General features: G+C 38.4%; 1 protein-coding gene across 3 annotated transcripts; it reads left to right on the top strand.

The window, feature by feature from the left end:
• Nucleotides 1–28: 28 nt before the first annotated feature.
• ANKRA2 (ankyrin repeat family A member 2) lies at nt 29–13,924 on the top strand. 3 transcript variants are annotated; one of them, XM_010363418.1, is made up of 9 exons: nt 29–582; nt 2,727–3,119; nt 4,425–4,583; nt 8,010–8,075; nt 10,101–10,198; nt 10,697–10,822; nt 11,292–11,358; nt 12,781–12,861; nt 13,412–13,924. In XM_010363418.1, exons 2-9 carry the CDS (start codon nt 2,831–2,833, stop codon nt 13,465–13,467), a joined length of 942 nt encoding a protein of 313 aa, XP_010361720.1. In that variant the 5' UTR covers nt 29–582; nt 2,727–2,830; the 3' UTR covers nt 13,468–13,924. The 3 variants fall into 3 exon arrangements, with proteins under 3 accessions (XP_010361720.1, XP_030783262.1, XP_010361726.1); XM_030927402.1 differs by having other exon boundaries at nt 2,727–3,132; XM_010363424.2 differs by lacking the exon at nt 29–582 and adding an exon at nt 603–750.
• Nucleotides 13,925–19,005: the final 5,081 nt, after the last annotated feature.

The raw sequence follows: 19,005 nt of genomic DNA, 5'->3' as shown, positions 1-19,005 counted from the left end.
GCTCAAGATACTCACGCAACCCGGCGGCGCAGAGGCGAGCCAGGTGGGCGGGGCGATCTGGAGCAGGAGGCGTGACCGGAGGGCGAAATTAGGGCTTCCTCTGCTCTGATGACCTAGAACCGTCAACTGAAATTACCCTATCTGTGTAGTACTCCTGCAGGATGGGCCTTGGCGCGTAAAGGCGGCAAAAAAACAAAAAAGGAGAGAGAGACAAAGAAAAGAAAACCTGAAAGTCTCAGCTGCACTGCTACAGAACGTTTTTCAGCCAGAAGGCGAAAGAAGAACTCGGAAGTGACGTCGCGGCCAAAACAAGGCCGGACTTGGAGGCCTGTACTGAAGCTGGCCTCAGATGGGAAGGCTCGACTCGCTGTCTGCTGTCGTCGGTGGTCGCGAGACCCTGCACTCTCACCGGGTCGGCCTCCAGCCCCCGTGCCCGGGATCCGCTCGCCGCGGATGAGCGAGAGTTTCTTCCTGGGACTTTTCGGGCACAGCTGGCCGGTGGCGACAGAACGGACTTCTTTTCCTACAAGAGTCTCCCCTCCAGCGGGCTCCTGTCTCGGGACGCTGGGACACCTGTAGCCTGTGAGGCATCGTTTATTTTCATAGCACCTTCCTCTCCTTGTAGGATAATTCCAGGATCAGGAAGAAACGAGGGGCTCCTGTTATTAACATCCGCAGGAACTAGCATAGCTGCCCACTTTATCTCCTTAGACTCTCTATCCCTTCATCCCTGGGCTCTGACAGATCAAGGTGAACCTAGCTATCTATTGCCTTACCCCCTTTTTCTCACCACCTCCTCTTCTAAGTTGTGTTTACCCCACCCCCCTCACCCCCGCCTCCCTCTCCTGTTCTTCAAAATTTTGTCTTACCAATCAACTTTGCTTCTCCTCTCATTAGACTGCTGTGCCAAGATAAGCGTTCTTTTTCCACCCACCGCCTTCCCCTAAGCACATTTGCTATTCTCCTCTCGAAGACCTGTAATTCCATCTATAAATCTTGATTTGTAACATGGAAGCTGTTTAGAGCTGGAAAGAATGTTAGAAAGGCCTATTTCAACACCTTTTTATAATAGGTGAATTTCAGAAAACTTGTATTATTTATTTGTCCAGGATTGCCCAGCTCATTAGTAGCGATATTGGGAGTGGAAAGCCAGGTCTAATCAGCAAATGTTAGAAATAGAAAAAAGAGTATGGAAAAAATTATTAAAGTTAAGATCAGAAAACATTTACGGAGCACCTGGTAGGACCAAGTACTGTTTTGTGTGCAGAGATTGGTAAGAGTGGTCCCCATCCTAGGGGAGTTTTCAATTTAGATGCTATTTAAATGGTCAAGAGAATGGTAAATGCTAAAATACAGATATATGCAGGGTACTCAGAGAACTTAGGGGAGTTGCACTTAGCCAACTGCTGGATAGGAGAAAGGGGGAGATGGTTCTTCCCTCAGGAAACACAGTTGGGATTGTCTAGTACCTTTTAAGACAGCATGGACTAATGCATTGCACATCCATCTCCCTTTGAATCACTGAACTCGTTTTCTTTTCTGGTTTCCTTCTTTTTGCCGAAATGTATTAACCTTCTTCCTGCCCTTTTTTTGTTCCCCCCTTACTATACTATGTGTTATTTGTTCAACTCTCTCGTAGAGGTTTTGGCTTTGTTCAGTGCTGCCTCATTTTAATGGTCAGAGTGATGGAGTAAGAAGAGCTGAGTAAACCCTCATAATTCATGAGTTTCCTTTTTCTCCTCTCCTAGGTGGACATATGATTATCTGACCTGCCTACTCAAAGGATTGTTATAAGGATTAATCTTTGAAAATGTTTTTAAAATTGTAAACGGTGGTTATCTGTAAATGTAGGGTTTGGTGACCCTTGCTCCACTGTGATCCTAATGCATTTTTCTTTTAATTCGAATTCCAATTTTATAACACCTTGCACCCTCTCAAAACTTCTAAGAGACAATAAACCCTAACGTGAAAAAATTAACTGGATGTTATTAATTTCCTTCCTGTCCCAAATGATAATGTATCTAAGACAATTACACATCTTGGAAAGCCAATCGATAATCTACCTACTTTATTTGTCATGAAACCTACATTAAGTTGCTAATGCTTAATCTGAACAAAAATTGATAAATGTACCTTCAGTTCATGAAAACCAAAGTTTTGTAAAGTCTTTCACGGTCTAGGAATCACAGGTGTTACAGATAACAATGCCAATAAACTTGGATACAACATGAATTATATCATTTCTAAATTCAAACTAAGGGCCATCTATATAAACATAGCATATTAAAGAACTAACCTTAGGTAAGAAGTTAAAGTTTATTTTCATTGTTAGCCTGATCTTTTATCCATTTGGCAATATTCAGGTATAGGAAATGGGAGAAACAGTAACTAAAATTTATTGGAATTTAATGATGGAGGTGAGAATGTCACTGTCCAGTATTTCATTTGGTCTTTACTAGAACCCGGTAAGGTTAATGGTGGTATCCCTATATTATAAATGACACGGAAACTCAGAGGGATTGAGTAACTTATACAGGTCACACAGCTAATTAATGGCAAAGCTTGGATACATACTCAGGTTTCTCTACCTCTGAACATTATATGCTTTCTGTTATGTATAGGTGCTTTCAAGAGCATTGTTTCAAAACTGGATTGAAAATGATTATTTTGTGTATTTTTGCCTAAGTTGATAGAATACTTTTAATTTTCTAATTTTTTTCTTTCAGATTTTTAAATATCCAAATTCTAAGAATACACTGGATACTGCTCTTATAAAACCAAGAGGAAATCATGAAGAAATGTTTTAATTATTGAAACTACAGTTGAAATCATGGCTACATCAACAAATCTGGATATTGGAGCCCAGCTTATAGTGGAAGAGTGTCCCAGCACTTATAGCCTAACTGGCATGCCAGACATTAAAATAGAACATCCACTGGACCCAAATTCAGAAGAAGGGTCAGCTCCGGGTGTTGCCATGGGAATGAAATTCATATTGCCTAACCGATTTGATATGAATGTGTGTTCTCGATTTGTGAAGTCCTTAAATGAAGAAGATAGTAAAAATATTCAAGATCAGGTTAACTCTGACCTGGAGGTGGCATCTGTCCTATTTAAAGGTTGAAAGTTATGGTATAAATATCTGCGTTTGTTTTTGTTTTTGTGTATTTGGGTTTTTTTCCCAATCATGAAATTTTAAGTTTGGGAAGACAGTTTAGAAGTCATTTTTTAATATGATTTTCTGGAATCTCACAGAAGCCAAATTAAAATAATTTCAGATTATATAATATTTAAAGGAAGTACATGTTGATTTTTTTAAAAACTTCCTTTTTAATGTTTGTTTACAAATTCCCTAATGAAGTTCCCTATTGTTCCTTTAAAAATCATAGGGCTGGGCACAGTGGCTCATGCCTGTAATCCCAGCACTTTGGGAGACTGAGGCGGGCAAATCACTTGAGGTCAGGAGTTCAAGACCAGCCTAGCCAACATGGTGAAACCTCGTCTCTACTAAAAATACAAAAATTAGCCAGGCATGGTGGCACATACCTGTAATCCCAGTTACTCAGGAGGCTGAGGCATGAGAATTGCTTGAACCAGAGAGGCGGTGGTTGCAGTGAGCTGAGATTATGCCACTGCACTCCAGCCTGGGCAACAGAGTGAGACTCTGTCTCAAAAAATAAAATCATAAGAAAAAAAATTCGTGTTCCTTTTAGAAATGAATTAGTGTAATATCCCTTCCTGAATATTCCTGTTCTATGAATATTTAATGTGCATTCAGTTTCTATGCTTTAATGCATTGAAGTCTGTCATCATGCCCTAGATTTGCTTTTATAATGATACCCTGAATAATAAAACTATTCTCTTAGGATAACATCACTCAAGATTAATATTTTTTTCCAGAACTTTCACTGTGGTAGTACAGTACAGACTTTTTTTTTTTTTTTTTTTTTTTTTTTTGAGTGGAAGCCTCGCTCTGTCGCCTAGACTGGAGTGCAGTGGCGAGATCTTGGCTCACTGCAACCTCCACCTCCTGGGTTCAAGCAATTCTCCTGCCTCAGCCTCCCGAGTAGCTGGGATTACAGGCGTACACCACCATGCCCAGCTAATTTTTTGTATTTTTAGTAGAGACGGGGTTTCACCATGTCGGCCAGGCTGGTCTCAAACTCCTGACCTCAGGTGATCCATCTGCTTTGGCCTCCCAAAGTGATGGAATTACAGGCTTGAGCACCATGCCCAGCCTAGATTAACTCGCCACTATGCAAACAAGGAAGTATGGACTTTCTATGATACGAACAATTTAGTATCACTTGATAAATAGTTTAATTGAAGCTATTATACCTCATGTATTTCTTTTTAAATGTAGGCATTGACATAGAACTCTTATTGAAATGCTTTTAATGTGTTTACATTTGTTTTTTACTTAGCTGAATGCAACATCCATACATCTCCTTCTCCGGGAATTCAAGTAAGGCATGTCTACACCCCATCTACAACAAAGCATTTCTCACCCATAAAACAGTCAACTACTTTAACCAACAAACACAGAGGAAATGAGGTCTCTACCACACCTCTGTTAGCAAATTGTAAGTATTTGCCACTGATGTATTACTATATTCTTAATATAATACTTTCAAGAATTTGACTTTAAAACATTATTTTCATTAAATGCATATTCTTTGGATAAAGAAAATGTATTATACTACACAATGGAATGCTATTCAACCTTAAAAAAGAAGGAAATTCTGTCACTTAGCGACACATGGATGAACCTGGAGGACATCATGCTAAGTGAAATAAGTCAGGCATAGAAAGACAAATACCACACGATCTCACTATATGGGACATCTGGAAAAGTAGAACTCAGTGGAAGTACACAGTAAACTGGTGTTTACCAGAGGCTGGGAGAGGTGAGTAGATGCTGAAAGGGTAGAGATATTGGTCAAAGGATACAAAGTTTTAGCTAGACAGGAGGACTACTTAATGCCGTATTGTGCACAATGGTGACTATAATAAATATAATGCAGTGAGGGCTGGGCATGGTGGCTCACACCTGTAATCCCAACACTTTGGGAGGCCGAGGCTGGTGGATCGCTTGAGCTCAGGAATTCGAGACTGGCCAGGGCAACACAGCAAGACCCTGTCTCTACTAAAAATACAAAAATTAAAAAACGAAAAACTTTTTAAAAATAGCCAGGTGTGGTGGTGCATGCCTGTGTTCCCAGCTACTTGGGAGGCTGAGGTAAGAGGATCACTTGAACCTGGGAGGAGGAGGTTGCAATGAGCTAAGATTGCACCGTTGTACTCCAGCCTGGGTGACAGAGTGAAACCCTGTCTCAGAAAAATAAAAATAAAAAATAATAATGTATTTTATTTTTCAAAATTGTTAAAAGAGTAAATTTTAAATGTTTTCACCACAAAAAAGTAAGTATGTGAGGTGATAGATTTGTTAATTGGCTTTAATCATTCCACAATATAAACATATATTAAAATACCCCTTTGTACTCCATAGATATACACAATTATTGTCAATTAAAAATAAATAAATAAATGCACTATACTTAAGTTTTTTGAAAGCTTAAGTGATGTCCTGGTAGTTTTAGCAATTGAAAACTTTTTCATATATTATTACATTTTTTAATATTTCACGTGGGGCTAGACACAGTGGGTCACACCTATAATCCCAGCACTTTGGGATACTGAGGTAGGATTACTTGAGCTCAGGAGTTCAAGACCAGCCTGAGCAACATAACAAGACCCCATCTCTACCAAAAAAATTTTTTTTAATTAGCCAGGTGTGGTGGCATGCACCTGTAGTCCCAGATACTCAAGAGGCTAAGGCAGGAGGATCACTTGAGCCCAGGAGGTCAAGACTACAATGAGCTGTGATCACGCCCCTGCACCCCAGCCTGAGCAGCAGAGTGAGACCCTGATTCCAATCAATAATAAATAAAGAGTTCATGTGTTATATTTCTCTGTTGAGAGCAAATACAGATTAAAATATTATGAAAACTTAAAAGTTTTACTATAAAAATGAGTTAATGAGATTACAGATAATAATTCTGAGCCCTTTGAAATTAAAACACTGTCAGTGTTTTCATGTTCTTGGAGTTCAAGGCTTCACATTTTACTTATAAACCAGATCACTGATCAATAAATGATTTTATAGTAAAAGCTGAGTGATTTGCACTGTAATTTTGAATTTGAATATAATATGAATATGAAACTGCCTCTTTTAATACCTTGAATCCACAACTTTTTAAATGTAGAATCATTCTAGAGGAAGTAAAGTTTTTCTATTTAAACTACAAAAATATTCTATGTAGCATAAGTATGTTCAAAAGAGAAAAACAACTGTATTTGTGTTAGTATTTAACTGTATATATGTTAGTCACTGTATTTGAGAATGTAATATAAATATATCTATATTCTAAAGCATGACAAAATCTGTCTTTTCTTTGGAAACACTAAATCCCTCCTGATTTCTGAGTCACATACTGTAACAGTTTGAGCTAGGAAGAATCTTCCTGTAGGACTCTCACCCCACTGTTGGCCATTTCTGGTTTACTTACATAAATTTGCATAGGACACCAGTTGCTTTTCCTTCTGTAGTAAGGCCATCCAATCGTATCATTGAAGTCAATGATCAAATGCTACTAATTTTTAAGGAGAACTCTCCCTATTTGGCATTGTCTTTAAGGAAGTTGTCTTAAAATAATCCACCATAGAATTTTTGAGCTAAAAACAAATACCTAAGATCATTTGATTTACATCCCATGTTACAGACAAAAATGTTTAAAGTTACCCAAGATCACACAGCTAATCAGCCACAGCTGGGCCTATACTCAAGAATTTATTCTCAGGCCAGGCACAGTGGCTCATGCCTATAACCCTAGCACTTTGGGAAGCTGAGGCTGGCGGATTGCTTGAGTTCAGGAGTTGAAGACCTGGGCAACATGGCAAAACCCTGTCTCTACAAAAAATATGAAAATTACCCAGACGTGGTGGCACCCACCTGTAGTTCCAACTATTTGGGGGCATGAGGCAGGAAGATCACTTGAGCACAGGAGATTGAGGCTGGGTGACAAATTGAGACCCTGTCTCAAAATAAATAAATAAATTTACTCTCAAGGCCTGTTTTTCATTTATGACCTCATTCCTTGTAAAAAGAAAACCCCATAGAGTCTTGAAATAAAAATATTTAAGACCACAATGGGGTCCGTCAATAAAAAGACAAGAAGTGTCTTCCTGTCTTTTAGACCCATCTTCCTCTTAAGTTTGGATACGGAAATAGCATTTTAAAAATTAAATACCTAAGCCATTTCTTCAGAATAGATTTCATTGATAATAACAATTTGTAGATTTTTTTAAAAAGGCCGAGGCATGGGGGCTCATGCCTGTAATCCCAGCACTTTGGGAGGTCAAGGTGGGAGGATCCGCTTGAACCCTGGAGTTCAAGGCCAACCTGAGCAACATGACGAAACCCTGTCTCATAAAAATAAAATTGTAGATATCAAAATTACCTTAAGTGAATATGAATCAATTCTCAGATACAGAATGAGTACTTGTAATTTTAGGATACTTTTTTTTTTCTGTCACCCAGACTAGACAGCAGTGGCGAAATCTCAGTTCACTGCAACCTCTGCCTCCCTGATTCAAGTGATTCCCCCCACCTCAGCCTCCCAAGTAGCTGGGATTATAGGCGTGCGCCACCACGCCTAGCGAATTTTTGTATTTTTTGTAGAGACAGGGTTTTGCCACGTTGGCCAGGCTGGTTTCAAACTCCTGACCTCAAGTGATTCACCTGCCTCTGCCTACCAAGGTCCTGGGATTACAGGCATGAGCGACTGCGCCCAGCCTTAATTTTAGGATACATTTTAAGTTATATTTTTTAAAACAATAAAATTATAGTTTTTGTTTTGGAAAAGAAAATTGTGACACAAACATGAACCCTGGGATGATGCAAGTGTACCCTATAGATAATGCATGAAGTATTTTCTGTACTGTTTCAGCTTTGTCTGTTCACCAGTTGGCTGCTCAGGGAGAGATGCTGTATCTGGCTACTCGTATCGAACAAGGTAATAGCCTATTTAAAAATATTTAAACAAATTCAATAGGATTTATTAGATTTGTTATTTTATTTTAATATAAGAATGTATAAAGACAAAAACAAATAGTTACATAAACTCACCAGGCAGATAACCCAATGGATAGTTTAAAAAAAAAAAAAAAAAGGAATATAAAATGTAAAAGTTCCTTTACCACCCTTGCCTTTTCCCCAAAAGCAAACATTATAAGTTTCTTACATTTTCAGAAAATTTTTATGGAAAACATTTCTATTTGTGTTTCAGGTTATGTGTGAGAATGTGTATGTGCTTGTTACTTACACAAAAGGGAAAATATATACTACATTGCACCATTTTACACTGAATACTGTGGAGAGCTTTCTATATAAGCACATATTAAAGACCTATTTTATTGTTTTTATAGTTCCATAAGTGTGCATTGTATTGCATGTACATGTTCTATGTTATTTATTTTAACTGCCCCCCCTTAAGTTTTAGGTTTATACTTAAAACTTAAAGTATATCTATAGGGCAGATTCCCACAAGTAGATTTGCTGAGTCAAAGGGTGTGTGTGTATGTTTGTATATATACACATACATACATATATACATACATATATGTGCATATATACATACAACTTATATATGTAAATATATAATATATATGTAAAACCAGATGTGTGTCCTTACATCAGAGCTAGAGTTTCTGTTTCCCCATGCCCTCACTGATATAGGATATTAGCAGACTCCAAATTTTGCTAATCTGACAGGTGAAAAATGGCATCTCAGAATAGTTTCATTTACATTTTTTAAGTTATGGTCTGCTGGAATTTTTTGTGTGTGAACTGCCTGCTATATACTGGTATGTAAACTCTAAATTAAGGAAATTAGCTTTTTGTTGTTGTTTATGTTGCATATATTGTTCCCCAGCTTGTCATTTTTCCTTTGGCTTCCTTTATGAAGTTCTGAAAGCATAACATTTGTAAGTCATAAATTTATTTTCTTCTTTGTGACTTCTGGATTTTATATCTTGCTTAGAAAGGATTTCACATTTTAAGATTATAAATAAATTCACTCATTCCTTATTCTAGAACTTCCGGGGTTTCCTTTTTACATTTCAATCTTTAATTCACATGGAATATGTTTTGTTGTAATGGAGTAAAGATTGAGCTGTATTTTTATTTTCATGCTTTAAAAGTTAGTCAGTTGTCCCAAAACTGTTTATGGAATACAGGGAGTCTGATCAAAGAGTTTTATTTTGCTTAATCACATCATTTTTATAAGAAAGACTTAATCATTATATTTCTGTTTGTTTATGAATATTTGGAGGCTTCTTCAATCTACTAAATAAATTTAGAGAAAAGGCTGTGGACTTAATAACTAGTAGACAATCTAGAGAAGAAAATGGGGTTCAAGGTAGAATTGCATGGTACTGTATTTGAGACTATTCTTCATTCACATTATATTATCTGTCATCCACATAACACTGTGTTAGCGAACCACAAGAATGAGAGAAATTCACAGGCAGCAATGTTAGCTGTGGAGTAGAAGATAGCTTTAATAAGATTCAGTAAGTTTATGTATTTCTGTAATGCTGAGGGCTATCATATAATCTCATTTTTATTATGATCCTCCCAACTGTACGTTGAGGTAAGCAAGGAATTCTGTATGTTGAAGAGATTAAGTGTCTTGCCCAGGGTCATATGGCTAGAAAGTGACAGAGCCAGAATTCAAACTCTGGTCTCCTGATTCTGAGACCAATGTTCTTTTGACTGCCTTGTACCTGGCATTATTTCATGTCTGGTAGTTTGTACTTTAAGTAATATGTTATCTGAACCCGGCTATGTACACTGAGGCATATTTTAATACATTCAGACTACAAATTACAACAACATGCAATAGGACACCAATGAAAAGTCAGCAAAAAGTGAACTTTGTTGAGTATTATAATCGACTCTTCGGAATGCCAGTTTTTCATAGTGATATTAAGATGTGGTTGTTAAATTAGATCACAAAAATTGCTTTTCTTTTAAATAGAAAATGTTATCAATCACACGGATGAAGAAGGATTTACTCCTCTGATGTGGGCTGCAGCACACGGGCAAATAGCTGTGGTAGAGTTCCTACTTCAGAATGTAAGGAAAATGCCTCAGAAAATGTATATGTATAGTTACTTCAGTTAAGTTATTAGTAGAGTTTTTATATATCCAGCCAGCTAGGTATATGGTAGAGGCTACCAAAAAAAGTTTAATGCTTTTCATATTCTCGTGGAACTTGGATCTAGTTGAGAAGACAAGACTAATCATACATGCAACAGTAAGAAATAATTTAAGGCCCAGCCCTCTCTAAGTCCCACGGGAACAGAAGTACTGTCAGCTTTGAAGGAGAAGGCTTCATGGAGGAGCTGTGACTTGACTCCAGAATGAGGATAATTAGGATTGATACAGGACAGAGGAAGGAAGGCATCCAGGCAATCTCAATAAAAGCATCCATGAGTAAAAGTTTTCATTATTTCTATGTTAAGCCCAGAACATTACCAGGCCTAGTGTTTTACTATAATTATTGTAGACAGGGATAACAATACTCTTGTTTAAACTAATTGAGAAGTCTTTTATCTCTACTTCCCATACCAGGGCGCTGATCCCCAACTTTTAGGAAAAGGTCGAGAAAGTGCACTGTCGTTGGCCTGTAGTAAAGGCTACACAGATATTGTCAAAATGCTGCTTGATTGTGGAGTTGATGTAAATGAATATGATTGGGTAAGTTTGTGATACTATATTTAAAATTACTCTAACAAGTTTTAGAATTTGTTTGGTTCAGGAGAGATGCAGTAAGTTTTACTAAAGAAGAAATAGACTGGGCATGGTGGTGTACACCTGTAGTCCCAGCTGCTTGAGAGGCTGAAGCGGGAGGATGGCTGGAGTCCAGAAGTTTGAGGCTGCAGTGAGCTGTGATTGCACCACTGCACTCCAGCCTGGGTAACACAGACCCTGTTTCTAAAAAATAAATCAAAGAATAAATAAAGAAGAATAATTAATTAGCTAAATACCTAGAAGAAAAAGTTAATATCACAGACTCAATTATTAGTTCTGATTTAAGTATCCTTCACAAAATATTAAAATTACTTTAAATGATTGTGTGTCCAATTCTAGTAAAACTTCTCACAGCAGCATTAAATTAGAGTCTTGCTCACTCTGAAAAACTCTGAATCACCTTTTCGTTTTGCAGAATGGAGGAACACCTCTGCTTTATGCTGTACATGGAAATCATGTGAAATGTGTAAAGATGCTCTTAGGTAAGCAGATAAAAGTGAATACTATGTAGAAAATGCCATGTGAGAACTTGATTTTATTTTTTCAACCTGGCCTCCCCTGGTGCTACTCAAGAGAATCATTAACTATTGTTAAATACATCAATCTTGCTGCTCTTCACCCCTAGAGCACCTGCCACCATAAAGTTGCCCATGTGGGAAGCACCTCCATCACATACCACAGTTGCTTTCTTTTTTTTCTTTTTTCTTTTTTTTTTAGACAGAGTCTCGCTGTGTGGCCCAGGCTGGAGTGCAGTGGCCGGATCTCAGCTCACTGCAAGCTCCGCCTCCCGGGTTTACGCCATTCTCCTGCCTCAGCCTCCAGAGTAACTGGGACTACAGGCGCCCGCCACATCGGCCGCCTAGTTTTTTTGTATTTTTTTAGTAGAGACGGGGTTTCACTGTGTTAGCCAGGATGCTCTTGATCTCCTGACCTCGTGATCCACCCTCGGCCTCCCAAAGTGCTGAGATTACAGGCTTGAGCCACCACGCCCGGCCCCTTGTTGCTTTCATTTGGGGGGTCACATGTGAATCCACTATGTGGCCGGGCACAGTGACTCATGCCTGTAATCCCACACTTTGAGAGGCCAAGGCGGGTGGATTACTTGAGGTCAGGAGTTCAAACCAGTCTGGCCAACATGGTGAAACCCCATCTCTACAAAAAATATAAAAATTAGCCAGGCAGAGGCCGGGCGGATCACGAGGTCAGGAGATCAAGACCCTCCTGGCTAACACGGTGAAACCCCGTCTCTACTAAAAAAAATACAAAAACTAGCCGGGCGAGGTGGCGGGGGGCCTGTAGTCCCAGCTCCTCGGGAGGCTGAGGCAGGAGAATGGCGTAAACCCGGGAGGCAGAGCTTGCGGTGAGCTGAGATCCGGCCACTGCACTCCAGTCTGGGCGACAGAGCGAGACTCCGCCTCAAAAAAAAAAAAAAAAATTAGCCAGGCAGGTGGGTGCCTGTAATCCCAGCTACTCAGGATGCTAAGGCAGGAGGATCGCTTGAACCCCAGGGGCAGAGGTTGCAATGAGCCGACACTACACCGTGGCATTCCAGCCTGGGCAATGGAGCAAGGCTCTGTCAGGGAAAGAAAAAAAGAAGAAGAAAAAGAAGAAAAGAAAATGAATTCACTATTGTTTTCTTTCTACAGTGTCCTTACGTATGAGCTTTATCTTTCACTGTGTATGAGTTTCAGCTACTCCAGAGGATGCTGTTTGTTTGAAGTGTCTTCCCTCCAATCCACTAAAATAAATTCTGAGTACCCCATGCATTCTGTACTTTGTCAGACTACCCTAAAAACATTCTCCAAACTGAAGACTCTCTCCAGCTATTTCTACATGAGCCAATAATAGACAATCATATCTTGCATTTTCATTTCATTCATGTAGATTTTTCTATTTTGGTATAGAAAGTGGGGCTGACCCAACAATTGAAACTGACTCTGGATATAATTCTATGGATCTAGCTGTAGCCCTGGGCTATAGAAGTGGTAAGTATGTTCGGACTCTTGTGTCTCATCTTAGTAAAGCTCTGTAAATAGTATAAGCCAGTACTCCAAACCATCTTTATCACTGTAATCCTAAAACACGTTATCCCAACTCCTGACATACACTTTTAACTTTGGGAAAAGTCCACAAATTCCTATAAAGTCTAGAAATAAGTTTGTTACTATACTTTTCACCAAACCAAATAATTAGTTACCGGAGGATAAGTGCATACCTGTTTATAAGATTTATTTCATATTTTGATAGCAAACTATTTATAGGGCAACCTTAGGATAACCTTGTATTCTGGACTCCTTCAGTTTCAAAAATACAGAAACCAAGATACAACGTCCAGTAACTTGGACAGTTACTCAGGGACAGACTAAGTTTCAAGTTTTTTAAAGTGTTGCATTGTATTATCGCCCTCAGACTATGCATGTATCCTGCTTAGAAATAACTTTATTTTACGAAAATATTGGGGATAAGTTAAATTTGATAGTTTTTTAAGAAATTTATAGTCAGTGTGCTGTAATCTTGATTATCTGTCTGTTCTAGTTCAACAGGTTATTGAGTCACATTTGTTGAAGCTGCTTCAAAATATCAAGGAGTAGACAAGTCGCCAGAAAGTGTCTGCCCTTTTGTTTACTTCTTGGTCCTTATAAGTGATAGTTTTGTTTACCTATAAATTTTTACCTCAGTTGCAATATTTACTGGTTTTTAGTAGGTTTTAATAAATATTTCTCTGAGTAATTCACTGGTTTATAATAAATTTAATACCCTTTTTGTAACTATGTTTTACTGTATATTTAAAATTATAAATTAATGTTTCATGGCATGTAAATGTTTATGGTACAGATAGTTATCATCGGTCTTTGTATCAAGTGCTGTAATTTGACATTTTCAGAAATTATTCTACCCTAGTCATCTTCACTCATGTATTAAGTCATTCACTTTATATAGGGTTTGCTATAAATCCCTAGAAAAAAATTTTTCTTATTGTTGAATTAAAAAGTGCACAGTGTGATTGTTTACAAATGATACTATAAATAAATAAAATACTTTTTCTGTGAGTTTGTATAATACTTTTTTTAAGTATACGAGATTATTAGAGATTTCTTTAGGATTTTTAATTTCACCCTTCTGTCCTGCTGTAATACTTCATTAGATCAAACAATATATGTAATTAAAATAAACTGAATCTAAGTCAATCAACAAAGACTTATTGTCATTTCTAGAAGTATATTTAGAATATTTTTCTCTTTTCAGGAAGTTTTTCAGTAGGAAAAGACCTCTGTGAAGAGAAGTCAGTTCTTCAGTACAAGTGCGATATTCTCTAATGGCACAAAGGGAGCACTATAAATCTGTGTTTCACAGAAGCCATGAAGAAAGAGCCATGGGTTGATTTGACCACTGAGTATAGGACTTGACTTAAATCACTTCACCTGGAAAATAGATGTTTTGTGAGTTATGGTACTTGGTTGTAAGCCACATAAACTTGATCTAGCTAATCTAAACAGAATGGAAGGATACAGAATGGAAGAGAAAGCTGAAGAAGCAGGCAGTCCCAAGGAATGAAAGGCAACTAAGGATCTCGGTCAGGAAACCACGGCCAGGCATTTCGGATGCTGTTACTATGATGTTTAGCTTTAAACCCCTTGTTTGTCATTCTGCTCAGGATTTACATTCCCAGGAGGCAGAACTCTGTTAAGCGTGGCATATAAATATACCGCTGAGTTGGGGGGGAAGGGGTGACTGATTAACAATACCCAGCATTGCCCCCAGACCACAGGGAATGTGGCAGGCAAAGGTTACCTAAAGGAAAAGCAGGGGGGAAAGAAAAACAATAGATGTTTACACCAAATGCAAATCTAAATACTATGTGAGGCCGGGTGTGGTGGTGCATGCCTGTAAGCCTAACACTTCCGGGAGGCCAAGGTGGGCAGATCACTTGAGGTCAGGTGTTCGAGACCAGCCTGGCCAACATGGTGTAACCCCATCTCTACTAAAACTACAAAAATTAGCTGGGTGTGGTGGCACATGCCTGTAATCCCAGCTACGCAGGAGGCTGAGGCAGGAGAATTGCTTGAACCCAGGAGACAGATTGCAGTGAGTCAAGATTGTACCACTGCACTCCAGCCTGGGTGACAGAGTGAGACTCTAAATAAATAAATAATATGTGAAAATAGTACTAATGTTTCACCCACAGTCTGTAAGACATATACTTTAAATTGATTTTCTAGTACTGTTGGTGGGTTAACCTAAAACCATTTACCCTTCCATTTGGTTCCTTTTATTACTAATGGTACTTACCCATGAAGTGTTGATTCCTGTTCGTATTATACAGTAACAAAATCCAGTGATCTATTTGGGCACATCACTCCGAGTATTGCTTGCAAGTGCTTTCCCCACTGGAGAGCAATGAAACAATCTCTGCCAGAATTGACTAGCATAACCATTTCACCCCAGTGTGACTCAAGATTGACAATCAGCAGATCTCAGAATTCTCAGGCCTGGCTGGGGACTGCACCGTCGGCTTCCATGGTTCTGAGGCTTCAGACTTGGACTGAGCCACGCTGCCAGCTTCTCTGCTTCTCCAGCTTGCAGTCAGCATGTGGTGGGACTTCTCTACCTCTGTGATTGTGTGAGCCATTTCCTCCTAATAAATGCCCTTCCATGTATCCCACTGGTTCTGTCTCTCTGGAGAAGCCAGACTAACATAGCAAGTAATTCTTGGTTGCTTTAAGGTTGCTTATAAACAAACAGATTAAAATAACAAAACAGAAACAAAAAAAGACCAATAAATTGAATTCTCTGTCAAATCTCACCCAACAAAGAACAGGTCTCCCTTATTCATCCAACTGAGATAACCAAATAGACCATAAAAGCAAGTCCCCAATCATTGTTTTGTTGCTACCAATAGGGAATAAGTTACTGAAAGTGTACAAACCAGAAACAAAAACAAATATGAATACATAAAATCAGAAAGGGCAAAAGAACTAGAGAGTCAGAAAAGTTCAAGTTCTGTCGCCACCCAGGATTCGCTTCGGAGGTCAAGAAAAGATGAGCAGGCAAATCAGTGTCTTGGGCTCCGCCAGGCTAATCCTCTCGAACATCTCAGTACATGACCTTCAAAAATGATCACGTGTGATTTCCAAAAGGTCACAAGACATGACTCTCTCTTACACATAAACACATGACAAGGACTTTATTCAACTCATTAATTAATGAGGAAAACAATAAAATGAAAACTGACTCCAAGAGCATTTGAGAAGCTGGGTAATTCTTGGCAACATTAAGATAAGATTACTGGATTGAATACAAACCTAGCTACTGTTCAACAGGGACATAAATTACCATTTGGGGGCAAAATAAATTATTTGCTTCTTTACCAGACAAAAATCTTCAAATTAACATGCGACTTCACTAATTCTAAGAACTTGAATAAATAGTAAAGACAGGGCCAGGTGCGGTGGCTCATGCCAGTAATTCCAGCACTTTGGGAAGCCGCGGCAGGTGTATCACTTGAGGTCAGGAGTTCGAGACCAGCCTGGCCAACATGGCAAAACCCTGTCTCTACTAAAAATACAAAAATTAGCCAGGCATGGTGGCACACGCCTACAATCCCAGCTACAATCCTCGGAAGGCTGAGGCAGGAGAATCAATCGAACCTAGGAGACAAAGGTTGCACTGAGTCGAGACTGTGCCACTGCATTCTAGCCTGGATGACAGAGTAAGACTCTGTCTCAAAAAAAAAAAAAAAAAAAAGTAGTAAAGACTGAATCAAATTACATTTTTCTAGATAGTGTCTTTGGGCAGCCTTTGTGCCTTGTGACATGGAAAGGACATGTCACCATGACCTTTAACTACTTCAGTGAAAGCCAGCTGGGGTTAAGGTAATCACCCTTGTAATTAATCTCCCTTCTTTCATGACCTGAGAGGTATAGTAATGTAGGTGTCCTGAAGTGTTGGTGACAACGCTTTTCTTACATCACCTGCTGACTAGATAACGAAATTCACTCCAGAGTTACTTTTGGCAAAAGAAGCTACAAAGCTGCAAATCTGAGTGAAAAGGTTAATATTTTTAATATTCTTGATCTTTACAAAAGCATGCCAATAGCTTAGATACATGTATACATTTTTAGGGAAATTATAAAGGATGATTTTTAGTCATTATACGGTAAAGATTTTAAAAGTTTTTAGCTTTGAAATTTTCTCTAAAATGTAAGTTAGCCTCCTAATTTTTAGAAAATATTCTTTTAAGATTTCATTATCATACCTTTTTATCTTTATATGTACAAAAAGTTAAAACTTGAAATTCTTGTGTTAGAACAAACTGCTTTTAACCAGTTGGATACATATACATACACTATACATATCTAAATGTTTTGTGCAAGTTATATCATTGAATATTAATATTTCTATTAAGTGGCATTGTATTCATAGCTGTTAAGTGATTTGTTGTGTAATGAATAAAATGTTTACAAATATGAGAGTTATAAACTAAATAAAAATAGAATAAGGTCAGGTGCACTGGCTCACACCTGTAATCCTAGCACTTTCGGAGGCTGAGGTGGGAGATCACTTGTGGTCAAGAGTTCAAATTCAGCCTGGACAACATAGAAAGACCCTGACTCTACAAAAACTAAAAAAAAAAGTAGCTGAGTGTGGTAGCACATGCCTGTAGTCCCAGCCACTTGGGAGGCTGAGGTGGAAGGATCACTTGAGCCCAGGAGTTCAAAGCTGCAGAGAATTGTGACCACGCCCACTGCACTCCAGCCTAGGTGACAGAGTGAGAATTGACCTTTTGAAAAAAAAAGAATGAAAGACAGGACAGACTCTGGCTATTGTAAAATTCTTAAATTAATTAATTGTTGGTTTACTCTTTAATATTTTCTGTGACCAGTTCTCATATTTACATACCTACTGAGAGCTTTAAAAGTTATCACCTTACTCCTTTGTGGTAGATACTACTAATAAAATTCAAACTGGTAGCAGTAACTTTCTACATTTTTTATTGTCTAGAAACTTTTACCATATGTGTGTGTTGGTTTTATAATAAAAATAACACTAAAGAGGCCGGGCGTGGTGGCTCACACCTGTAATCCCAGCACTTTGGGAGGCCAAGGCGGGCGGATCACGAGGTCAGGAGATCAAGACCATCCTGGCTAACACGGTGAAACCCCGTTTCTACTAAAACTACAAAAAAATTAGCCAGGCGCGGTGGCGGGCGCCTATGGTCCCAGCTAGTGGGGAGGCTGAGGCAGGAGAATGGCGTGAACCCGGGAGACGGAGCTTGTAGTGAGCTGAGATGGCGCCGCGCACTCCAGCCTGGGTGACAGAGGGAGACTCCGTCTCAAAAAATAAATAAATAAATAAATAAATAAATAAATAAATAAATAAATAATAACACTAAAGATATGAAAAAGAACTATAGCATGATTGAAATATTTTTGGGTGTGCATTTAAACAGGGAATGCAACCATTTAAGAAAAGAGGTACGTTGCAAAGAGAATTGTGTAACTATTCTTTGATTTAAGTAAACTTTGAAGGTTTATTTTGTCTTTTGTATACATTTTCCTCTTCAGATAGTAAAGTCCTTCCTATTGGAGTAAGAGCCATGTGATACCAGTTGGCATGCACAGGAATGCAATCCACATGCTTTATGCCATGTTGCTATCTGGAAGCAAGAAACTATTGCTGGGGATTTTATGCTCTATGGAATTGAAATTCAAATCAGATTCATAATTATTACACTGGAAATAAACTGTTGCATAGTCATTGCCTACTGAGTTCTCCTCTCTGTAGAGTTCAGGCCACTGTATGATACGTTTTTCCATGTTTTAGTTTTTACTCATAAATTCAGTGAAATTGTTCTCAATGTGACAGGTTCCAAATGTTAGTTGTTCTCCAAAGTGACAGATTCACTCATGTTACTTTGTTTAAAAAATGTAAAGCACGTTAAATTTTTAGGTGTTTGTTATTTCCCCTCTTCACATCCATGAGGATGTTATAATTGGATATATTACATCTCCCACAATCAATTTATGGAAAGCATTATAAATACCTTCTTGGGGCTCATTTGACCTGTTCACCATCTCTTCTGCAAAAGCTTAATGTAGGAAACAGGAAATTTCCCCTTAAAGTCATCC

The sequence above is a fragment of the Rhinopithecus roxellana genome, chromosome 3 (assembly GCF_007565055.1).
Source record: "Rhinopithecus roxellana isolate Shanxi Qingling chromosome 3, ASM756505v1, whole genome shotgun sequence".
NCBI lineage: Eukaryota > Metazoa > Chordata > Mammalia > Primates > Cercopithecidae > Rhinopithecus > Rhinopithecus roxellana.
Note: the sequence above shows the minus strand (reverse complement) of the source record. Positions and strands in the feature narration are given on the sequence as shown.

Coding starts and splice junctions, on each gene's coding strand:
- ANKRA2 (XM_010363418.1), top strand. CDS start 2,831: ATGGCTACATCAACAAATCTGGATATTGGAGCCCAGCTTATAGTGGAA. Junction 8,076..10,100: donor GGCTACTCGTATCGAACAAG/GTAATAGCCTAT, acceptor TCTTTTAAATAG/AAAATGTTATCAATCACACG. Junction 10,823..11,291: donor ATGTAAATGAATATGATTGG/GTAAGTTTGTGA, acceptor TTCGTTTTGCAG/AATGGAGGAACACCTCTGCT.